The 20,060-nt window shown below is 39.4% G+C and overlaps 1 protein-coding gene across 1 annotated transcript in view; it reads right to left on the bottom strand.

The window, feature by feature from the left end:
- Positions 1-9,316: 9,316 nt before the first annotated feature.
- The window catches only part of LOC138361839 (uncharacterized), a 34,952-nt gene continuing 24,208 nt past the window's right edge, over positions 9,317-20,060 (bottom strand). The window contains exons 2-3 of the mRNA XM_069320932.1: positions 10,254-10,380; positions 9,317-9,486 (exon numbers count right to left, since the gene is read on the bottom strand). Of these exons, the coding sequence (XP_069177033.1) occupies positions 9,337-9,486; positions 10,254-10,380 (277 nt within the window). The 3' untranslated portion in view covers positions 9,317-9,336. The remainder of the gene's footprint in view (positions 9,487-10,253; positions 10,381-20,060) is intronic.

The raw sequence follows: 20,060 nt of genomic DNA, 5'->3' as shown, positions 1-20,060 counted from the left end.
AACCCGAAACGCTTAGATGGTTTAGGGTTGGAAGCAGAGTGGGGAGGATCAGAAGGGCGAATCATGCCCACCAGGGAAGGAAGAAGTGTGGATGGAACCTATGTTGAGGTTGACCAACACCTCCAGTTCCAGATCCCTAAACACCAACCTGGAGCATCCAATCAGGCACACAACTTAGACTGCCATAACCTGGCAAACCTTACACATAAAGCAGTCCCTGCCTGAAAAAACAGAACCTCAGCACATCAGGAGGATTAAAAAAGAGTAGTCACACAAGAAAAACAAACCCCACAAGAGTCAGTGTTGAAGGTGACACTGACCCAATTGGCAATAGGCAGAGGTAAGAGGAATGAACATCTCCACATGGCAAGGACAATGTACAACCCTCGAACTTTCATGGAGGAAGAGCAAGTTTGGGGAGATATCCGTAGGGACCATCGAACCTGCAGGGAATTGCCAGTGCCTGAAGAAATTGATCAAATGGGACACAGGCACATAGGCACTGGCCTAAAAGAATACGCTGCCGAATCTATATCAACAGAGTACCAACACTAATAGGATGGCATCCATATCATAATATGTAGGAGCGAACTAAAGGATAGAATCAGTGTTAAGAAGGCCAACACAGCCTGGCTACGATGGTTGAGAAGGCTGAGCTCTACGGGTCAACTAAGTACATGAATACCCAGTGCACCCCAAGCCAGAAAATGCAGCACCCTACCCGAGTAAAAACATGAAATCCAAGGAACCTTACTTGCCCCGGGTGAGCATCACAAGCGAGAAGTGCCTCTAAAGGAGCGACCCCAGAAAAAACTGAGAACGATGAGAACACCACAGGGGAAGAGAACCCTTTAGTGCAAGGGCAGCACTAGGAAGCACGCGGATAAGAAAGCCCTGTGCACATACAGCTCCAAGCTTTCTTAAGTTCAGGTTCACACTACACTGAACAGGGTAAAGAAAAACCAACATTGGTAAGAAACCACCACTTGGCAGAAGCAGGTGACAAGAACCCAAGCAGAGAGAAGCAACCCAATACACAACACAAATCAGCATAGAACCAAGGGCTGTGTCACTAGCTGAACACACGCTACCTCCCCCTCATCAAATAGGTAGAGTTGGGGATAAATGAGCTGACGCTTCTTTTGAAACTTTTCCATCATTTGTTTACATTATCAATGAGTTCTCCTGATGGTTCTTGAGACTACAGTCTCTTCTATAGTCGGCTGTGGCTTGTTTTCTCTCACTGACTTCCTGGGTACCTTCCACTGTGGTGGCATAAATAAACAGATAAATATACAAATGTCACTGCAGCTGATGCAATTCAGCAGATGGTTCACTAATAACCAAAGAGCCAAAGTTCAATCCCCGCAAGCACAACTAGGTGAGTACTAAGTAAGGCATGTCAAACATGTGGCTTGTACAAAGGATCTTGTAATTTGGTCATTTAACGGCCAAATTTGAAGTTTTTATTATTTAAACTATCACCTTTAAATAGATTTCAAAACCACAAAAACACGAATGCAGCTGCGAGGCAAGCGAGTTAGGACTTCTAAAAGTAAACATGACGTAAATCGCTTAGCTGGCCTAATTTTTTAAATTTTTAACTGATGATTTTATTATTAACTAGCAGTACCCGGCCACGCGTTGCTGTGGCTCAGAAACGCATGTGCGTTGCTGAGCCACAGCAACCATCCCAGTCCTCCCCACCATTCCCCGCTCACCCGTCTCCTCGGCCTCCCAACAATTCCCCACTCTATCGTCCCCTCGACCTCCCCACCATTCCCATCTCCCCACCATCTGCACCACCCTCTGCACCAACATCTCCACCCCCATCTACACCACCATCTACACCACCATCTTCACCACCACCTTCACCACCATCTTCACCACCATCTTCACAGCCCTACTTCCAGTATTCCTAACTTTTAAAACCATTTCCCTTACCCCTATCATTGATGGCTCTTAATTTAAGTCTTCTGGACAGAGCTCTCCTCCTCGCACAATATTACTGCTCCACAACTATATATATATATATATATATATATATATATATATATATATATATATATATATATATATATATATATATATATATATATATATATATATATATGTCGTACCTAATAGCCAGAACGCACTTCTCGGCCTACTATGCAAGGCCCGATTTGCCTAATAAGCCAAGTTTTCCTGAATTAATATATTTTCTCTAACTTTTTTCTTATGAAATGATAAAGCTACCCATTACATTACGAATAAGGTCAAGTTTTTTTTTATTGGAGTTAAAATTAACGTAGATATATGACCGAACCTATATATATAAATTCGTTGAAATTTTCACACAACGTTCAATTAGCATCTGAGCACGTTTTATATATATAAGCTATATAGATGTCTCGTCTGTGACGGGAAAAAAACATGCTTTTTTGGGAAAAAAACTGTGTTTTTCATGTGAGGGGGAAATCTTTGAAACCTCTTTACCGACTGCTTTGAAATTTTGACACAATATTGCATTCGAATAGGCGAATGTTTTTATATACCTACTATATACATGCCTCAGATTTGACAGGAAAAAAACATGTTTCTTTTTTTTTAAAACAGCGCCATCTGTTAAATGTAAGAACAAAACACGCTGTAATCTCCGAAATTTCTTCACCGATTGCTTTCAAATTTTGACACAATGATCCATTCGAATACACGTGTGTTTTTATACACCAACTATATAGATGCCACACCTGTGACACGTAAAAACATGTTTTTTCTTAAACAGCACCATCTGTTGCATGTAGGAGCATCATTCGCAATACTAAATATGTTACAATTCCATTTCAATGTTTCCAATTGCATTGATAAATTTTATTTTTTATAGATTTTGATTTATTTTATTTTTTATTGAATTATTTTGTGACATTGTGTTGGAATTCAGCTGTGTTGTTTACCATACCGTTCATTTTGTAAGTATAAGTATAGATACCACACCTGTAATGTAAAACTATCCTTTTCTTGAAAAGCAGCACCTTCTGTTGCATGTAAGAGCAACACACATGCTATACTAAATATGTTTCAATTTCTTTTTAATGTTTCTGATTGCACTGATAAATTGGATTTTCATAGGTTTTGATTTATTTCCATTTTGATTTAATTATTTTGTTTGAATTATGTTGGAATTGAGCTGTGTTGTTTACCATACCGTTCATTTCGCGAGTATAGGTTATTTTAGGTTGCTAGCCACTCCACCTTCCCCCTCTTCCTTCCCATCATGCCCCACACCCCAGTCCCTTTGTCCTCCTCACCATTCTCCTTTCCTACCTTCCCCTTGCCCCCACCATCCCAAACTCCCCCGTCCTCTCATCCTTCCCCACCGGTACCCCCTCCCTTGTCCCCTCGTCCTCCCAACCATCTCTCACTTCTGCCCCCTCATCATCCCCACCATTCCCCACTCCCTCGTCCGAAACCTTCCCAAATGGTCTGATGTTCCCATCAGAGAATTGGGAACATCAAGTGATCTGATGTTCCCATCACTGAAATATAAGAAAAACAGTTAAAAAATGAAATGAAAATGTGAAAAAGAATAAAAATAAACTATACTCACGAAATGAACTGTATGGTAAACAACACAGCTCAATTCCAATGCAATTCATACAAAATAATTAAATCAAAATGAAAATAAATCAAAGTGTATGAAAATTCCATTTATCAATGCAATTGGAAACATTGAAGTGGAATTTGTGACATATTCAGTATAGCGTGCATTTTGCTTTTATGTGCAACAGATGGCGCTGTTTTTCAAAAACTCATGTTTTTACCTGTCACAGGGGTGGCATCTATATAGGTATTTAAAACCACGCTTCTATTCGAACGCAACGTTGTGTCAAAATTTCAAAGCAATCGATGAAGAACTGTCAAAGATTACAGTGTGTGTTGCTCTTACATCCAACAGATGGCGCTGTTTAAAAAAAAAATATTTTTTTTTTCCTGTCACAGGTGAGATATGTATATAGTAGATATATAAACAGACGTGCTTATTCGAATGCAACGTTGTGTCAAAATTTCAAAGCAATCGGTAAAGAGTTTTCGAAGATTTTCCTCACATGAAAACAGAGGAAAAACACAGTTTTTTTTTAGAAAAAGCATGTTTTTTACCGTTACAGACATGACATCTATATAGTATGTATATAAAAACCTGACCGGATGCGAATGGAAAGTTGTGTGAAAATTTCAAAGCAATCGGTGAAGAACTTTCGGATATTAGCCATTTTGAACAAACGAACATTTCCATTTTTAATTATATAGATTTTTTTTGGTCAGATTCCACATCATCTTTAAAATGGTTAGTGCTCATCCAGCTAAAAGAAAAAGAAAACTGAATGAAGAAGGGGAAGTTTTTCAAGAAAAAATGGGAATTACAGTATTTTTTACAACAGTGAATGGAAAGATACATTGTTTAATTTACAACTGCAGTATTGCCACAGCAAAAAGAGTACAACTTGAAAAGACATTATGAAACGAATCATCGATCTTACGATAAATATGAAGGCCCAATGCGTGTCCCAAGACTCAAGGAATTGAAGGCTAACGTGAGACAGCAACACACATGTTTTACGAAAATCTAGAAAGAAAATGTCGCCTCCATTACTGCCAGCTATGAACTCGGCCGAATGATCGCTATGTGTGAGAAATCTTACAAAGAAGGAGATTTCGTAAAGCATTACCTTGTAAAAACGGCTCAAATTGTGTGTTCAGAGAAAGCACACTAATTCAAAGATATTTTTTTAACCAGGAACACTGTTGCTGAACAGATTGAAGAAAAGTCAGGTGATGTGAACCCAACAGTTGAAGGCTGCATCAAGATTTGAACATTTTTCTATTGCTATTGATGAGACCATTGACATCACTGGAATAGCGCAGCTTGCAGTCTTCATCAGGGCTGTGAATTTAATATTTATGAAGAACGGCTTTAACTGATTCCCTCGTGCATGACACTACAACCAGCCAGGACATCTTTGAATTCCTGCTTCCTCATACCCTTAATCACTAGACCTACTAGAATCACTGATAGCACTGCCACGACTCTTGATCACATCTGGACAAATATAACCTCTCCGCTTACTTCAGGTATAATCACCGATAGCACTACAGACCATTACCCCACATTTCTCTTAACTAACATTAGCAAACCACCTCTTGAGTCAAGAGAGATACGTTTTAGACTACACAATGAAACTGCTATAGACAATTTTATAACTGCTACTGATAATGTCAACTAGGAGTCCGAGTTAGGTAACATAGAGGACATCAACCTAGCAGTTCAATCTTTTCTTCAAATAACTCTTTGCCTTTATAATACCCACTGTCCTATGCTTACAAAACAAGTCACAACCAAAAGGCTTAACAATCCCTGGCTTACAAAGGGAATACTTAAATCTATTAATAAAAAACATGACCTTGAGAAAAAGTATTGGTTAGGGATTGTCTCCAAAGAATTCTCAAAGAATTACTCATTATTGCTATCTAAGATAATTAGACGAGCCAAAACTAAATACTACGAAGATAAATTTACCCAAATAAAGAGCAACATTAAACAAACATGGAGAACAATTTCACAAATATTGGGATCAAAAAAGTCTTTAAATAACAAACCGACTCTCCTGTCTAATAACGATGGTCAGCTTTCAGCCTCTGATTCTGCTATTGAGTTCAATAGGTTCTTCTCTTCCATTGGTTCATCCCTTGCTAATGATATTCCATCTTCCAGTACTGACATTAAGGACTATCTTACAGGGAACTATCCCCAGTCTCTGTACCTAAAGCCTATTAATTCCATTGACGTCAATGAGATAATCCTTTCCCTTAAAACCAAGTCTGGTGCCCTTGAGGAGATACCAACTTTAATCTACAAAAAAGCCTCCAGATCTTTAGCCCCTGCTATTGCTTTGCTCTTCAACAAGTCACTTGAACTCCAAACCTTTCCAGATATTCTAAAAAAAGCGAGAGTAACGCCTGTCCACAAATGTGGTGATCTCACAGATGTTAACAACTACAGACCTATATCAATCCTGCCAAACTTGTCAAAAATTTTTGAAAAACTAATCTATAAGCAGCTTTACTCATATCTAGCCAAACTCAATATACTTAGCCCTTGCCAATATGGCTTCAGGCCCAAAAAAAGCACTAACGATGCACTTATTAGTATGCTTAACTCGATTCATACAGCTCTTGATAAAAATGAGTTCCCTGTTGGGTTATTTGTGGACCTGCGTAAAGCTTTCGATACTGTCAACCACCAAAACCTTCTTCTTAAATTACATCATTATGGTGTCAGAGGACACTCCCTACAATACCTCAAATCCTACATTACTGACAGGCTCCAATGTGTTTCTGTGAATAATACAATTTCGCCCACCCTACCCATCAACATTGGTGTTCCCCAGGGCAGCATACTTGGCCCTCTCCTCTTTCTCATCTACATTAATGACCTTCCAAATGCCTCCCAACACCTCAAACCAATCCTATTTGCTGACGACACAACCTTCATTTACTCCAGTCCTGATCCCCTTGCTCTAAATGCCACAGTAAATACTGAGCTAAATAAAGTCCATCTGTGGCTAACTGCCAACAAACTCACCCTTAACATTGACAAAACTTTCTATATTCTGTTTGGCAATAAATCCTCTAATCAAATAAATCTCAAAATAAACAATACCCAAATTTGTAACAAATTAGATGGCAAATTCCTTGGCATTCTCATTGACCACAAGCTGAATTTCCAGGGACACATTCTAAACATATCAAAAAAAGTTTCAAAAACTGTGGGCATTCTTTCTAAGATCAGATATTATGTACCACGCCCTGCCCTGGTGACTCTCTATTACTCCCTTATCTATCCATATCTCAACTATGGTATTTGTGCTTGGGGCTCTACTACCCAAAATCACTTACGTCCTCTAATTACTCAACACAAAGCTGCTATTAGGACAATATCCAACTCTGGCCCCAGACATCACTCGGTACCCCTACTCAAATCTCTGAATATGTTAGACATTAAGTCACTGCACATTCACTCATGTGTATTATACATATACAAAACGCTAAATTGTAATGCCAATCCTGATCTCAAAAGCTTCATAGAAGGTTGTAACAGAACCCATGAGCACCACACCAGAAATAAATACAGTTTTGATATTCCTAGAGTACGACTTAATCAAACCAGAAATGCTCTACAAATCAAGGGGCCCAGGATGTGGAATGACCTTCCCAACCATGTTAAAGACAGTACCTCTCTCAACCAGTTTAAGTTAAAAACGAAGCTATACCTAATAAATTCCATGTAACCTACCTTACCCTTCTATTGTCAACCCATGTATGTTTTTGTTTTTTTTTGTTTTACAAATCAACGCTGTTTTAATGTAATTTTCTGTAATAATTTATAATTGTATTTGTGCTGTTTTTTCAACAATGTTCCCCCCCTCTTTTACCTCTATTTTTATTTGTACTCAACGCATTTTTTTCTTTTTACCCATTAGTTTTAAGCTTTAGTCAGTAGTGTTTTTTCCTGCCCGAAACGCTTTGCGTAATAGTGGCTTTAGGCATTGTATGTACTAGCTCTATCTATAAAGCCAACAAACTTTGTAAAATCTCTTTATGTATGTACCTTTGCCTAAATAAAAATTATTATTATTATTATTATTATTATTTGAGAAAGTCGGGTAGGTTCTGAATGACTATGGTTTGGATTCGAGGAAACTTGCATGCTTATCTACCGACGGTGCTGTGAATATGGTTGGCAGACATAATGGTGTTGCTGCCAAGTTATGAACAAAACTAGAAAACTTGCATCCAGTTTCATCATTTGCATATTTTCACTATTATTCATCAGCAAGATTTGTGTTCAAAGATTTTAAAATTGGATCATGTGCTTAGTTTGGTTACAAAGACAGTGAACTATATCGGAGGTCGTGCTCTCGACCACCGCCAATTCAGTCAGTTGTTGGAAGATATGGATTATCAGTTTACCGATGTTTTATTCTACACATAAGTCAGCTGGTTTTTATGTCACAAAGTGCTGAAAAAGTTTGTATTTGTTGAGACGAGAAATAATTATATTTTTGCAGATGAAAGGTCAAAACACAAGAGGAAATAGGAGAAGAATCTTGGCTCCAGGATCTGGGTTTTGCTGTGGACATTCCTGCACAATTAACTGATCTTAATTTGAATTACAAGATGAAAAGAAACTTATCACTCAGTTGTACGGTGACATCAAGTCATTACAAAACTAAGCTTATGGAAGTCACAGTTGTCAAATAAAATTGTAGTTAATTTTCCCAAGTGCGAAGAGCTGAAATACACTGCCAATACTGAGTCTGTTTTGCTCTGAGTGTCTGGTGAATAATTCCAGGCATCTGGAATTGTTGTCTAAGGAATTTCAGTTAAGATTTTGTGATGTCTCATCTTCTGAACACCACTTTGCATTATTCTCAACACCAATCACCTTTGATGTTGCCAAGGCAGAAGAAAGCCTGCAGATAGAACTGTAGTCAGATTCTACACTCAGAGCAAAGTACTGTATCTTGAAGTTGGGATACCTGATTTCTTTTTCATCCCTTCCTGAAAAGTTTAAAAACTTCATAAAGTTTGCCACAAATATTATGGCAATGTTCAGTTCTACCTACATGTGTGGGACAGTTATTTTCCTTCAAGAAATCAACAAACTTCTCAGAGAAAAAGGCTGACTGATCAACACTTGTTATTTCTGATCAAAGTGGGAACTACACAGACATTTTAGCCAAATATAGCAAAAATTGGCATTAAAAAAGAGCTGTCAAGCCTCAGGACAAAACACTAAAAATGATTAAAAAGTCGTAAATAAATGTACATTTTGAATTGTCATAATTTTTGTACAATGTATTTGTTGCTGTTGTATAGAAGTTTATCTTACCATTTAAAATTTGTTTTCTTCTTTTGTTAAATTACTTCATTACTTTGCATTTATGAATCAGGATTGCCTCTAAACCATTTGTATGCACATTGTATGTTTCTAAGTTTAAGTAATTCAAATATTCTGCAATAATTTTTATTTGACTTCAATTAGTTGTGTGAGGCCCTCATGACAACACAAATGTGACCCATATGGCCCTCAGGGGACCCTCAGTTTGACATACCAGCTGTAAGTGATTGTAGCTTCAGGGAGCCACATGGGCATTCCCACCCCACCCCCCTGCCCTAGAAAACTGATTTACAAAAGGGAACCCAAATCAAAAGTACATGAAAGGATGACTAGTCATCGCGAGAAGGTTGTGATGTTTCATCTTCATCTGTAGTCCAGAAATGGTGGCCAGTCATCTACATAAGGTTATTGTCACTCCATTCCTTGAGTGCATTATAGGTAACTATGGCATGTTGTGGCTGAGCACTGGCAATGTCCTCCATGAAGTCGACAAAAGAGCGCTGCCTCCCTTGCCTTATCAGGTACTCTCCCAGCAAGTTGGTTGCCTGCAACAGGAGAAATGAGGGTTTTGATTTATAACAATAATATATAAAATGCCAACAAGGGATGCTTTCATAAACATATCCGAAGTCCCTATGCTAAGCACATCTCGCAGTACAAACTCTATTACCCTCCCTCTCCCCCATCTCCTCCCTCTCCCCCATCTCCACCCTCTATCCCTCCCTCTCCCTCCTCCTCCCTCCCTCCCTCCCTCCCATCTCCCCCTCCCTTCCTGCTTCTCTTCCCCCTAACGCCTCCTCCCCCTCCATCATTCCCCCTTCTCCCCCACCCCTTCTTCCCCTGCCTGAACATGCCATATTAATTATATGTTAAACAGCTGAAAATCTTTCAAACACACTGTGGTAAACAAAACCACAATTTAAGCCATTACAGGATTCACTGACACACAATAGACATCAATCCTTCCTAAAGATTGGCATGGGGTCAACCCTGACCCCCAATCCCTTTGACACATTGATGACCTGACTGTGAAATCTTATTGACGACAGATTACAGTGCACTGTATATTAAGATGCTTACTTTTATACAAGGTTAATATAATTATACTAACAGTACTATCTTCACTTTAATTTGTTGGTAATTTATCATAATTTATCATAATATTTATCAAAAAGGACTTCAGATCTTGTAACCTTTAGTAAAACTAACTTAGTTGCCATGATTTTTATTATATTTTTCATTAACAAAGTTATTATGCCAAATAAAACAATATTTTCATTACTTAATACTGATTAGAAATGCTAGTTCTCACCTGAGTGCATCCATAGTTGGACAGCCTGCGACCTGTTGCTTGCCCCACACCAGGCACTTCTGTCACCCGTTTCCCCCCCATCGGCTCCGAAACAAAATTATGGTATTTTTGGGAAGTTGTCGACATCCTGTGGAATCAGTCATGCGATAAATACCTATCCTTTGAACTACTGCTAGAGATAGTTTTCCAATCACCTGGACTGTATGGGTCTCGAACCTAGAGATAGTTATTTCATCTTTGAAATTTAAATTGGCTTTCTTCTCACAGGTGATTTGTTCAGTAAATACATTAATTAGGAGTTAAAACACAAGATGATCAATAAGGGAAATTCATATATTAAAAACAGCTCAAAATCAAATTGCTTAGATTAGGAGGATAAATAGGTAAATGCATTTCAGGCAGTGATCAACCAGACCTACTGAGCTACAGTTCCAATACTATATACTGTATATAGTGAATAAAACTAGAATACTGTACTACATTTTGGCAGTGACAGTATGTATGGGATCTGAAAAAACTAAATTGAAATATGAAAACATGTTTCAGACAATAGGTAACGTAAAATACATTGTTTCTATGTTAGAATACTTTAAAAAGTACTAGTAATAGAAGTAGAGCTAATAATTCCATTGATTTATCTGTTCAACCTTTGCTCTGATTGTAACTGAAATGCCTAATGACCGGTTATGTCTAGGAATGCCAATGGCAGAAATGCCATCTAATTTCTGTGTAATTATTGTAATTATGTATGTAATTCCAAATTATCCAACTAATAATTAATTAATTAATTATGAATTCCTAATTGCTAAGATGTAGTAAAAAATATGTAATGTAAATTTATTGTCCATCATGTTAAGATGATCTACCATTTAAGTTATTTCTTATGATGCTTGGTAGTATTTGACAGTTTATGTGTACAGTATATGCTCCCCGGCCAGGATTCGAACCCAGACCAAAGTGCTCACGAAACTCCAGGTGAGTGTCTTACCACTTCGCCACGGGGACTGATAAATAATAATTTATCTAGGTAAAAGAACATGCATTCAGAATGAGTTACAAGCAGAATGTGTGATTAATAGATAGAGCTAGAATATACTATGCCTAAGGCCACTAATTCGCACAGCGTTTCATGCTAGATGTGGAAAAAATGTTAAAAGCTAAGATAAAACTAATTTAGATCAAAAGCATTAATTGAACTGTAGTAGAAAAAAAGAATGACAATAATTATATATTGATTGGAACAGCAGAAATTGCAAAAAGAACAGCAGATAATAATACTTCTAACTAAACAGACACTAAAGAAAAGAAAAAAATTAAGTTAAAATATGACAGGTATCAGTAGTTTTACAAGTTAGTCATTAATCATTAATGTTTGATGATAGCAACACGTAGGTTTCATAAATACACAAGTGTGGGTTTTTATCCTCTGTTATTATGTCTGTGAGAAGACATTACCATTACTTACAAGACATAGGTCGACATTTAGGAGGCAAGGAAGGTTACATGGAGTTTATTAGGTAGTACTTAGTTTTACTCAAACTGGTTGTGAGGGGCAGTATTTGATGAGATTGGGAAGGTTGCTCCGCATTTTGGAACCCTTACTTTGCAAAGTATATCTAATTTAATTAAGTCCCACTCTTGGAATATCAAACAGATATTTGTTTCTAGTGTGGTGCCCATGGATTCTGTTACTACTCTCTAGGAAGCGTTTAAAAGGTCATGATTAACATTATAGTTCATAGTTTTATGTATAGAGATAACACTTAAGAGTGTGCGTGTGACTTGATATCTAACACATTCAAAGATTTAAGTAATAGAGTAAGTAAAAACAAAGAGGAATACAAAATACTATTTCTCCTATGCAAAATCTAAAACAAAAATTACATCTAGAATTGATGTGGGAAAATTTCCCGCATTTTACTTAAATTATATTCAATTAAATTTACACTAGGGAAACTTATTTTCTGTTGATATAAAAACTTTAACAAAACTAAATTTACTACGAAGAGAACCATTATAATTAATACAGTATCCCCATTCTCTGTGGAGAAAACGCGATTCAGCTTCACAATACATATAGAATGTATAGAATGTATTTAAGCTTGTATTTAAATTCTTCAAGCATACAGTCCAAAGACTGAATTATGCTTTATTGAATGTTGTCTGTCGTCTGACGCGGTTGAGAGCACGCTACGCTCCTCACTCTAAGCTGTATTTCAGCCCTTAAACTACCGCCAGATGATGTAGACTACCACCCACAGGCAGCTAAGTACATGGAGTCCAAGCATGTTATAGCAAAACCAAAGTAACCAACCAAAATCAACTCATTCCATCTCAAACAAATTTCAAAACAATCCTCTACGCCTGTGAGTATCAGTACATGCTGCCCGCAACCGCGCTGCCTGACGCAAGTTTCTTCACAACATATACTCCCAGTCCATTCTAACCAATCATGTCTCCTAAAAATGTGACTGCGCAGGGAAATAAGGGCATCAAACCCCTTAACAAGGCATCCATCCCGACCAACTCTAACAACCTTCGTGTTTCTCTGTCCGGAAGCTCTGGGGTCCGTGGCAGCGGTGCTGCCCTCCCTTCCTCCCCATTGAGCCAGGGAGCGGTGTCCTCTCAATCCTCTCTTATTAACACGCTAACATCCCAGTTTACGCAATTCAAGCAAGCTTCCGGTCCCTCACCGGATTTCCCTAACTGGACCGAGAATCAGAGATTCAAAAAGTTGTGCCTAGTCCTCGAGTCTCAAAATGCTATCATCTTGAGTCTTCAAAATGAGAATCTAGCGAACCGCGCGAATCTCCATCATCAACAACAAGAAATAACCCTCCTCTGCGAGGATATTAGAAACTTTAAGGCTAGCCAAGACCAACTCCAGCATGACTTGAATGATCTCCGTGAGGAAAACAATCTTCTGAAAGCTGATGAAGCCATAAAAAAACAGGAGGAAGCTCTCAGTAAAATGACTGCATGTATCAGTACATTATCCGGCCAACGTTCCGTCTCCCAAGAAGAACAAGACCAACAAAAGCTACTAGACTCTGTTATTGTGTCGTCCCAAGATATACCTGTGGAACGTGAAGGTGAAAAGTGTGTCGAAATAGCTCAGGCTCTCCTACAAAACGAATTGCAGGTCATTTTAAACAAAACTGACATTATTGCTGCCTACAGAGTAGGCAAAAAGATTCCATCAGGTCAAAACCAGCAGAAAATTCGCCTGAAGCTGACTTCTCAGTTCATGAAATCCCATCTTGTCCGGACAGCTGCATCCCTACGGAAGGGATTATACATCAACGAGTGCTTGACTAGGAACAGACAGCAACTCCTCTACCGCCTGCGTCAAATCCGTCAACAAAACCCAGATGCGATTCATCAGTGCTTCGTTAGAGATGGATTGATAAAGGTGAGAAAGACCGCAGAGGGCAAAATGTTTACAATTGCTAATGAAGAGAACCTCAATACTTTCCTCTCCCAATGTGGTTTGTCTCACCATATTATCACTCTCAATGAAATAACTTAATTAACCCCCTTGTCAACTAGTGGGGCTAGGTATCCTAAGTCTCCTTGTTTCATTTTTTGACTTAATTTTTAACTTACTCTTCACTAGTCATTTACTGAACTTAATTAATTGAGTGCATTAATATTTCTTCAGGTCTTATTAATTACACAGTCATGCCCGAAACGCTGCGCGTGCTAGTGGCTTTACAAGACTGTAATTACCATATTTGTATCCTCACATTCCTTATGTACATTCTTGTATATGCATAAATAAATAAATAAATAAATAAATAAATTTATAGTTAATAATCATTAGCTTAAATTTGCCTATGTTTATTATTCAACTTTTTCTTTGATTTCATATATTTTGTTAGTGCCTTGATTGAAACTATTGACAACAAATTCTCTTTTATTATACTTACTGAAACATGGTTGAAAGAGGATACTACTCAACTCTTTAACATGCCTAACTACTCGGCAATTCACAACTGTCGTCAACTTCAGAGAAGTGGTGGCACTGCTCTTTACTACCACCAAGAACTAACATGCTTAAAAGAAATTAGAACTAGAGACTGCTATAGGGAGTATATCTTCGCCAGCTTCAGAGTCAAGGGTGCCGAGTCTGTCCTGTCTGTGGGTGCAGTCCATAGAATTCCTAACACTGATGTGTCCGAATTCAACTCAAACCTTAGAAATCTAATACTTGATAACAAACTGGACAAAAACCATCTAATTATCGCAGGGGACTTTAATATTGACCTCTGCGAGCCTGAACACCCTACTGCTGTTAGCTTCCTCAACTGTATGAATTCCTGCTTCCTCATACCCTTAATCACTAGACCTACTAGAATCACTGATAGCACTGCCACGACTCTAGATCACATCTGGACAAACATAACCTCTCTGCTTACTTCAGGTATAATCACCGATAGCACTACAGACCATTACCCCACATTTCTCTTAACTAACATTAGTAAACCGCCTCTAGAGTCAAGAGAGTTAAGTTTTAGACTGCACAATGAAACTGCTATAGACAATTTTATAACTGCTGCTGATAATGTCAACTGGGAGTCCGAGTTAGGTAACATAGGGGACATCAACCTAGCAGTGCAATCTTTTCTTCAAAAAACTCTTAGCCTTTATAACACCCACTGTCTTATGCTTACAAAACAAGTCACAACCAAAAGGCTTAACAATCCCATGGCTTACAAAGGGAATACTTAAATCCATTAATAAAAAACATGACCTTGAGAAGAAGTATAGGTTAGGAATTGTCTCCAAAGAATTCTTCAAGAATTACTCATTATTGCTATCTAAGATAATTAGACGAAGCCAAAATTAATACTACGAAGATAAATTTACCCAAATAAAGAGCAACATTAAAAAAACTTGGAGCACAATTTCACAAATATTGGGATCAAAGAAGACTTTAAATAACAAACCAACACTCCTGTCCAATAACGATGGTCAGCTTTCAGCCTCTGATTCTGCTATTGAGTTCAATAGGTTCTTCTCTTCCATTGGGTCATCCCTTGCAAATGATATTCCATCTTCCAGTATTGACGTTAAGGACTATCTTACAGGTAACTATCCACAGTCTCTGTACCTAAAGCCTATTAATTCCACTGACGTCAATGAGATAATCCTTTCCCTTAAAACCAAGTCTAGTGCCCTTGAGGAGATACCAACTTTAATTTACAAAAAAGCCTCCAGATCTTTAGCCCCTGCTATTGCATTGCTCTTCAACAAGTCACTTGAACTCCAAACCTTTCCAGATATTCTAAAAAAGCGAGAGTAACGCCTGTCCACAAATGTGGTGATCTCACAGATGTTAACAACTACAGACCTATATCAATCCTGCCAAACTTGTCAAAAAATTTTGAAAAACTAATCTATAAGCAGCTTTACTCGTATCTAGCCAAACACAATATACTTAGCCCTTGCCAATATGGCTTCAGACCCAAAAAAAAGCACTAACGATGCACTTATTAGTATGCTTAACTCGATTCATACAGCTCTTGATAAAAATGAGTTCCCTGTTGGGTTATTTGTGGACCTGCGTAAAGCTTTTGACACTGTCAACCACCAAAACCTTCTTCTTAAATTACATCATTATGGAGTCAGAGGACACTCCCTGCAATACCTCAAATCCTACTTTACTGACAGGCTCCAGTATGTTTCTGTGAATAATTCAATATCTCCCACCCTACCCATCAACATTGGTGTCCCCCGAGCTTCGCGCCACCTGCCGCCAGGAGCGCTGCCATCGCACCAGTTTGTAAACACACCTCACATGTGCTTCTTCACACGTCTCATCACCGTTTTTCATTTTGGCCACTGTTATATTGCAAATCCTGCAGCCCTGAGTTAAGTAATTATGAGCTAAGATATCGTGTGCTATGATTTAATGAGGTTTAACGTAAATATATCCATAATATCCTGTGAATTAACCATTCAGTGACTTGTTAAATATTGGAGCTGGTTCAGTACTCCATTCCCACAGTTTCTCTGAGTCATTTCAATATTTCCTGCATTGATTCCATTATTCATTAATTGTTACTAGTGTCATTAGTGAATTCAGAGGTGAGAGAAGTAAGAAAATAACCGCTGCATTACGTAGGAATGCGGAGGAATTTCTGATGGAGGAGAAGACAATTGCACAGCGCGATCTGCAGCGCAGCGTACGGAGCGCCGCGGTGGGACTATATAAGAGAGGAAGAGACATGCGTTCTATCTTGCTCCAGCCTCGCTCAGCTCCACAAGTCAAAGGAAAAATTTTTCGCCACAAACGCTACAAACACGCTTCGCTTGGAAAGAAAAAGGAATAACATAGGACTCTTGTGTTCTTGGGACTTCTAGAAGCTATGGAAACTACGATTGCTACCTCGATCGCAGCCCCCACCCTGGTTGAGTTTAACTCCGGGGGCCCTTCAACCTCACATGCTGAAAACCTAGTGTCGGTCTACAGTACTCAACTTTCACCAAGGTAAAGTGATATCTTATGTTCTAAATGTAAAGCTAGGTTCCTCCCAAGTGTCGGCGTGTGCCCAGCGCTGTTCCCCACGCGGCCTGTAGACGTTCCAGCTAGGTCATGCCTAGGCAGGGCATTCTAGGCTGACCCAGCACTATTGTACGACGATTAATACGGAATTCTTATACAGCCTTGCCCTAGCCGCTAGCTTGACAGATTTATAGTCTGCCGGTTAAGCCCGGGAATTTTATATTTATTCAGTATCATCGATGCTATTTTGCCGGAATTTTGTCCGCCGGTTAAGCCCGGATCCTTTTATGTGGCTCCTAGCTGTGGATTGCTAGTCATATTGTCTGCCGGTTAGGCCAAATAATTTTATGCAGCCTACACTGTAGCTGGGTCGCCGAACTTCGGTCGGCAGGTAGTGCCCATCAAAAATTTTTTTTTTATGAGGCAAGCCACGTGTTGGAGAGCCAGACATTTTGTCTGCCGGTTAAGCCCGGAAATTCTATACAGACATTCTTGTTGCCAGAATGCCAGACATTCCCAGCGCCTCATTCGCCGCTGGATTTTTAGACTATTGTTTGCCGGTTAAGCCCGGAATTTTCTATGCAGCCTCTTTCGCCGAATGAATTGTCCTTGTGCGTGTTTGCCAGACCTTGGTCAGACGGTTAAGCCAAACAAAAAATTTTAAATTTTATATGTAGTTCACCTAGCTACGGGATTGCCGTCCTTGGCCTGCCGGCTATGCCCAAAAAACAAAAAAAAAATTCTGAAGTACCCTAGCGGAGATCATCGCCATAGTCCCGGTTACCAACATTATATTCTGCTGCTATGGAATTCTCACTGGACAGATGAGAAGGTCCCATTATCACCACTCAGGAACTAATTTTCCCTTTGAAAGCCATGAGGAAAAAAATTTCATTTATCAGGGAATTCACTCAATCTGCAGTCGTTACAGCTGATCAACATTCAGGAAAAAGGTCACAAGGCTGTTAAACGCACCACGAATAAGGAGTACAACATAAGATGGAATCCGCTGTGTGGCCCCCTTTTTTTTAATTTTTTCTTATTTCTCTTTTTCATTCTTACATTCTGGAGTCCTCGCCTTCCAGGCACAAGCAGGTCACAGTCGGGTTCTTAACATCCTACGGGGTCAGAGATTAGGTTTTAATTCCCAGCAATACGATTAGAAGATGTGTTTTACGCACTAGGAGGTCATTCTTTAATACTTTTTCATACATAATTTTCACTCCACGTTCATAAATAAAACTTTATTTGCAAATGTAATATAAGGTTATTTGTCGGACAACATCCGAGGACTTCCGGTTAAGCACGCGCTAAGAGGTTATTCTTTAATACATTATCATACATAATTTTCACTCCGCATTATTATTAAAACTTTATTCACAAAGGTAAAATAAAGTTAATTGTCGGACATCATCGGAGGACAACACATGATTCGAGGTAATAGATTCCCTTCATTTTGTCTGCAGTGGCCTCTATTATTATTGGGCTGTTTTGGTCTCGATCATTACACTTATAAACCTCTATTAATACGCTACATTACAAAATCCTGTACTACTAGAACTTATAAATCTTATAAACTGTTCTTCTCTCTACAGTCAAACAGTTGGTCACAGTTACGATTTTTCTCCTAAAAGATTGTGTGTATCATGTCATACTATGTTTTCCCCTATATTTTCCTCCTCGTCACTAAATAACTTATCTAGAGTATTAATTCGGTACTAAATAATTAAGCTGGTTAGATTTCCCAGTTCGTGCGATTCATCTCGGGGGGAATTCATTATTCCTTCAACAGTCCTCGTTAAATTAGGCGCGCGAGTTTCTAGTCACGTGCTAATAGGATTACAGTTAGGGTTAAGCCTTTCTTAAATTTTAAGACCTTAAGTCACGCGGATTATCCTCATTTAATTCTTATTAATTCCCCCAATAGACTCATTATCTCCTTAACATAGTATTTCAACAGTTTTTTTTTTCTGTTTCCTCGTTGAAGGGTGGTACACATCGGTGTTTTTCATGACCGGTTTATTTTATTCTTTATTTGGTGCCTCCCTGTGGGTATCCACTGTAGTCGCACGTTTCTCCACTTATTCAGCCGCCTTCGCTATTGTTTGCTTCCTAAAAATTATTCTATCGGCCGCCCGGATGAGCCCGGAATTATTATGAAGCTGCCCTAGCTACTGTCTTGCCAGACCTATGTCTGCCGGTTGAGCCCGGAATTATTATTATTATGCAGCTGCCCTCGCTATTGGATTGCCAGACCTATGTCTGCCGGTTGAGCCCGGAATTATTATGCAGCCGTCTTCGCTATTGCATTGCCAGACCTATGTCTGCCGGGTGAGCCCGGAATTATTATGCAGCCGCCTACGCTATTGCATTGCCAGACCTATGTCTGCCGGTTGAGCCCGGAATTATTATGCAGCCGCCCTCGCTATTGGATTGCCAGACCTATGTCTGCCGGTTGAGCCCGGAATTATTATGCAGCCGCCTTCGCTATTGGCTTGCCAGACCTAATGTCTGCCGGTTACGCCCGGATCTATTATGCAGCCGCCCTCGCGGTTGTATTGCCAGACCTATGTCTGCCGGTTGAGCCCGGAATTATTATGCAGCCGTCCATCGCTATTTGGATTGCCAGACCTATGTCTGCCGGTTGAGCCCGGAATTATTATGCAGCGCCCTCGCTGTAGTTTGCCAGACCTATGTCTGCCGGTTGAGCCCGGATTTATTATGCAGCCGCCTTTGCTATTGGATTGCCAGACCTAATGTCTGCCGGTTAAGCCCGGAATTATTATTATACAGCTGCCCTCGCTATTGGACTGCCAGACCTATGTCTGCCGGTTTAAGCCCGGAATTATTAGGCAGCTGACCTCGCTATTGGATTGCCTGACCTAATGTCTGCCGGTTAAGCCCGGAATTCTTATGCACCCGCCCTCGCTAATGTATTGCCAGATCTACGTCTAGAGACGGCGATGGGGAAGAAGTCACATGTCTGCCGGGTGAGACCGGAATTATTATGCAGCCGCCCCTCGCGATTGGATTGCCAGACCTATGTCTGCCGGTTGAACCTGGAATTATTATTTTGACCGCCGGTGTAGCAGGAAGCCCCACCAACAACGACCCCGGAAGCTGGAGATCATTGCAATGGACTCGGTAACCAAAAATTTATAATTTGCTGCCCCGAAATTCTTACGGGACAGACGCAAGGACCATATTTCACCGCACCAGAAATGAATATCTATTATTCATCAGGTGACGACCCTCCGACTGCTGCCGTTCAAGCTGACCTGCAATCAGCAAATTCACAG

The sequence above is a fragment of the Procambarus clarkii genome, chromosome 8 (genome assembly GCF_040958095.1).
Source record: "Procambarus clarkii isolate CNS0578487 chromosome 8, FALCON_Pclarkii_2.0, whole genome shotgun sequence".
NCBI lineage: Eukaryota > Metazoa > Arthropoda > Malacostraca > Decapoda > Cambaridae > Procambarus > Procambarus clarkii.
The sequence above is the reverse complement of the archived record's forward strand: the minus strand, read 5'-3'. Positions and strand labels throughout refer to the sequence as shown.